This window comes from Diabrotica undecimpunctata, chromosome 3 (assembly GCF_040954645.1).
Source record: "Diabrotica undecimpunctata isolate CICGRU chromosome 3, icDiaUnde3, whole genome shotgun sequence".
Lineage (NCBI taxonomy): Eukaryota > Metazoa > Arthropoda > Insecta > Coleoptera > Chrysomelidae > Diabrotica > Diabrotica undecimpunctata.
The window spans coordinates 56,851,656-56,853,883 of NC_092805.1; the positions used below are offsets into that span (position 1 = coordinate 56,851,656).

The 2,228-nt window shown below is 46.6% G+C and overlaps 1 protein-coding gene across 1 annotated transcript; it reads right to left on the minus strand.

Moving 5' to 3' along the window:
• Positions 1-1,676: 1,676 nt before the first annotated feature.
• LOC140435801 (uncharacterized) lies at positions 1,677-2,027 on the minus strand. Its single transcript, XM_072524518.1, has one exon. The coding sequence runs from the start codon at positions 2,025-2,027 to the stop codon at positions 1,677-1,679; it is 351 nt and encodes a 116-aa protein (XP_072380619.1).
• Between the last annotated feature and the right edge of the window lie 201 nt (positions 2,028-2,228).

Genomic DNA, 2,228 nt, shown 5'->3' on the forward strand with positions numbered 1-2,228 from the left:
CATCTAAGTGGGAGTTCCACGTTAACGTAATTCTTCTTTTTCTGATGAAGAGCATCTCTGTCTTCTTAGGATTTATAGAGTGAGTGTTCACAAACTTAACGCTTTGCAGGACAGACATATCGTCTGCATATGCTATTGTGTAGAACCCTCTGCAGCTGAGTTGGTCAACCAGTGTGTCTAGAAGTATGTTCCAGAGGAGTGTTGATAGCACCCCTCTCTCTGGACACCCATGCCTCAAACAGAAACGTCTTCCACATTTATGCTTATTGATCTATTAGAGAGTATTCTTCTTCTTCCTTTGCCCTATCCGTTTCGGACGTTGGCTATTAACAAGGCTATTTTGACTTTGTTTACGGCACCTCTGAACAGTTCGGTCGATGTTAGTCCGAACCATTGTCGCAGGTTATGTTATTAGAGAGTATACTGAATATATATTCGCTCACGGTCAAGGGAACATTCCTGACATGGAGCTGTTGGGAATGTGGTTTTATCAAACGCTCCCTCAATGTCTATGCATATACCTAGGGTGAATTCTTTAGTATCCAGCGATCTTTCAATTTTTCCCACTACATGATGCAGTGTAGAATTGTTAGATTTTCCCAAAGTATATTTATGCCGATTTGGCTGAAGTGGGTTATGAACTAGAACTTTATCTCTCATATAACCTTTTCATCAGGCGAAACAATGTTGGGCTAATTGGTCGGAGATCCTTTGGTAGAGTGTAGTCCATCCTACCTGGTTCTGGTATGAAGATCACACGTACCTCTCTCCACTTCCTAGGAATATATCTCAGAGCCAAGGGGGCTTAACATACCCACAATGTGCGACAGGAGGATATCCAGTTCCCGCCGTAGTAGGGCTTTTTTTACATCTTTAAAGAGAAAAAAGGAAAATCTGCATACAAAGACCTGTGACTCACACAGATAGTGTTGGGTTCCTAATACCCTAACAAATCTGTGCCAGGGCGAGATGCCCAAGGGATTTAGACATTTGACACTTCGTCCCGTCACCACCCCGAAATGGTCGGCGTCCAACTAAAAACCTCTCCTCTGTCATACCAGACATCAGGATGGAAGGGCCGGTTAAGGCAAACATCTCTCCTGATGCCCTGCTATCAGCCGATTCCCATTCTTTCCTCGACACATTCATTGAGGAAACCACAACTACACGAAACACAAAAGACTTTCAACCCCCTACTTTAGCTGCCATCTCTCTCGCGTGGTCTGTCTCTCATTCACTCCTATTTCGGCCTGCGACAGTCCGAACCCCACCGAGGTCCTACTCGCTTGTTTTAGAATTCTGTTGCGAGTTACCTCTCCTCTCTCTACCTGATAAATTTGTGGATCCGTGTTTACCACCACTCATCTCTCATAATTTCCTCCACCATTTCTCTCACGGAATCAAACATTCTGCAGTTACACTATTAAAAACTTCTCTCTTTCATCCGCCTAACGCTCACACTCCAGCATCGTGTGTGTCACAGTATTCGAGAGACCACAGTAAAGGCACTGATCAGACTGAGCCCTCCTAAACCTGAAAAGGTAGCTGCGGAAGCAGCCATGGCCCGTGAGCATTTGCGTCAGATAATAATCCAGCTGCCTATACCCACAGTCCACCCAGCTTCGAAGGTTTGGGATTAAAGACTTCGTCCACTCCGCCACATCGCGTGTTGCCTCTCATTCTTGCTGCCACTGACCGATTGAAACTAATCTCTCGGCCAGTCTTATCTCATTCATCTCTCGCTCTTCAATGTTCCGCCCCCTACGACTATAAATCCTGGCCCTTTCACCTGCTAGCACATGTAAAGGAACACAGCCGGTGATCACCCACAAAGCGGCAGCTGACACAGTCCTGTAGGTACATGCTACTCGCAGCAGACTAGATCTGCCCACGCGAACCATGAGCCCCTTGTAAGTTGGTATTTCTACCGCCTCACTCCCGAATGGAACTGCGTAGAGGACGACAGACTGCACAACACCGTGAAGCGCCCTTCTTCTTTCGGATTTTTGTCCACCGATATTAGGCATTATCCTCCCCAGCGCAGCTATTCTCTGAATAGCTCTATGGGTCACCCCTCTCAAATGTTCCCCCCAACTCCCACCCTGGTGGAGAGTAACTCCCAGATATTTGACGTACTTTTAGGGCGTCACTCTCGCTCCCGCGCTCTCAAATTAAACCCTATCTCTCTTTCTGTAGCCTTTGAGTACTACAGCCTCCGTCTTATCCTC

Bases quoted from the DNA above. Each gene is read 5' to 3' on its own strand.
- LOC140435801 (XM_072524518.1), bottom strand. From the start codon at position 2,027: ATGCCTAATATCGGTGGACAAAAATCCGAAAGAAGAAGGGCGCTTCAC.